We start from the raw sequence: 730 nt of genomic DNA on the forward strand, positions 1-730 counted from the left end.
TTTTGAGAACTTTCTGCGAAGCCTGCTACGCTGAGGGAAGAAGAGTCAGCGGAACATGTGAAAATGTCGGACCTGTTCATTTTAGCAAATCTTAATTAATAAATTACGTATTATGCGCCCAAGGAACTTTCTTTTTTTCCTTTAATTATTGTCTACTAGCGGCGGAGTTGAACATATTGGCCAAGCCACCTACCAACTGGAAAAATTGGAGTTGTCTGCCTCACTTTACTTTCAGATTTAATTTTTTGCACTGTTTGCCGGTCGCAGTGCAGTGTACTACAGAGGACACCGGCATTCAAGAAAGACAGGCAGTTGCTGAAAAGTGGGTGGATTACGCACCTCCACCCACTGCTTGTGGCTGAGCATCTTGCGCTGCGGCTGCAGGTTCAGCACCTGCAGCTGCGCGGCCCTCAGCGAGCCGTCCGCCTGGAACTCCAGGCCGGCGCGCCCGCCCTCCTGCTCCACGCGGCTGGCCCGCAGGTACCTGCAACATGCGACATACACACAGACTGATCAAACTTCTGACCTTTTCAAATAATAATAAAAAAAAAAACAGACAAAGACTGCCGATAAAACTTGTGGCGTTCTTAATTTTAAAAATATCCGATGTAGCTTGGGACAGTCGAGGGAAGAGCACGCACCCCGCACCGACACCGGAGACGAGACAGGCCGCTTCGTGCGATATGACAAAATGCAATCGTTATTCCGAGGGGGTTGGAGGGAGGGGGGA

General features: G+C 49.7%; 1 protein-coding gene across 1 annotated transcript in view; it reads right to left on the reverse strand.

Annotated features, from left to right (window-relative positions):
* Window positions 1-276: 276 nt before the first annotated feature.
* The window catches only part of LOC113217038 (glutamate receptor ionotropic, NMDA 2C-like), a 31556-nt gene continuing 31102 nt past the window's right edge, over window positions 277-730 (reverse strand). Inside the window, exon 9 of the mRNA XM_052266589.1 lies at window positions 277-484. Coding sequence (XP_052122549.1) covers window positions 277-484 — 208 coding nt within the window. The remainder of the gene's footprint in view (window positions 485-730) is intronic.

The sequence above is a fragment of the Frankliniella occidentalis genome, unplaced genomic scaffold (assembly GCF_000697945.3).
Source record: "Frankliniella occidentalis isolate FOCC.00 unplaced genomic scaffold, Focc_3.1 Scaffold41, whole genome shotgun sequence".
In the NCBI taxonomy this organism is placed as follows: domain Eukaryota; kingdom Metazoa; phylum Arthropoda; class Insecta; order Thysanoptera; family Thripidae; genus Frankliniella; species Frankliniella occidentalis.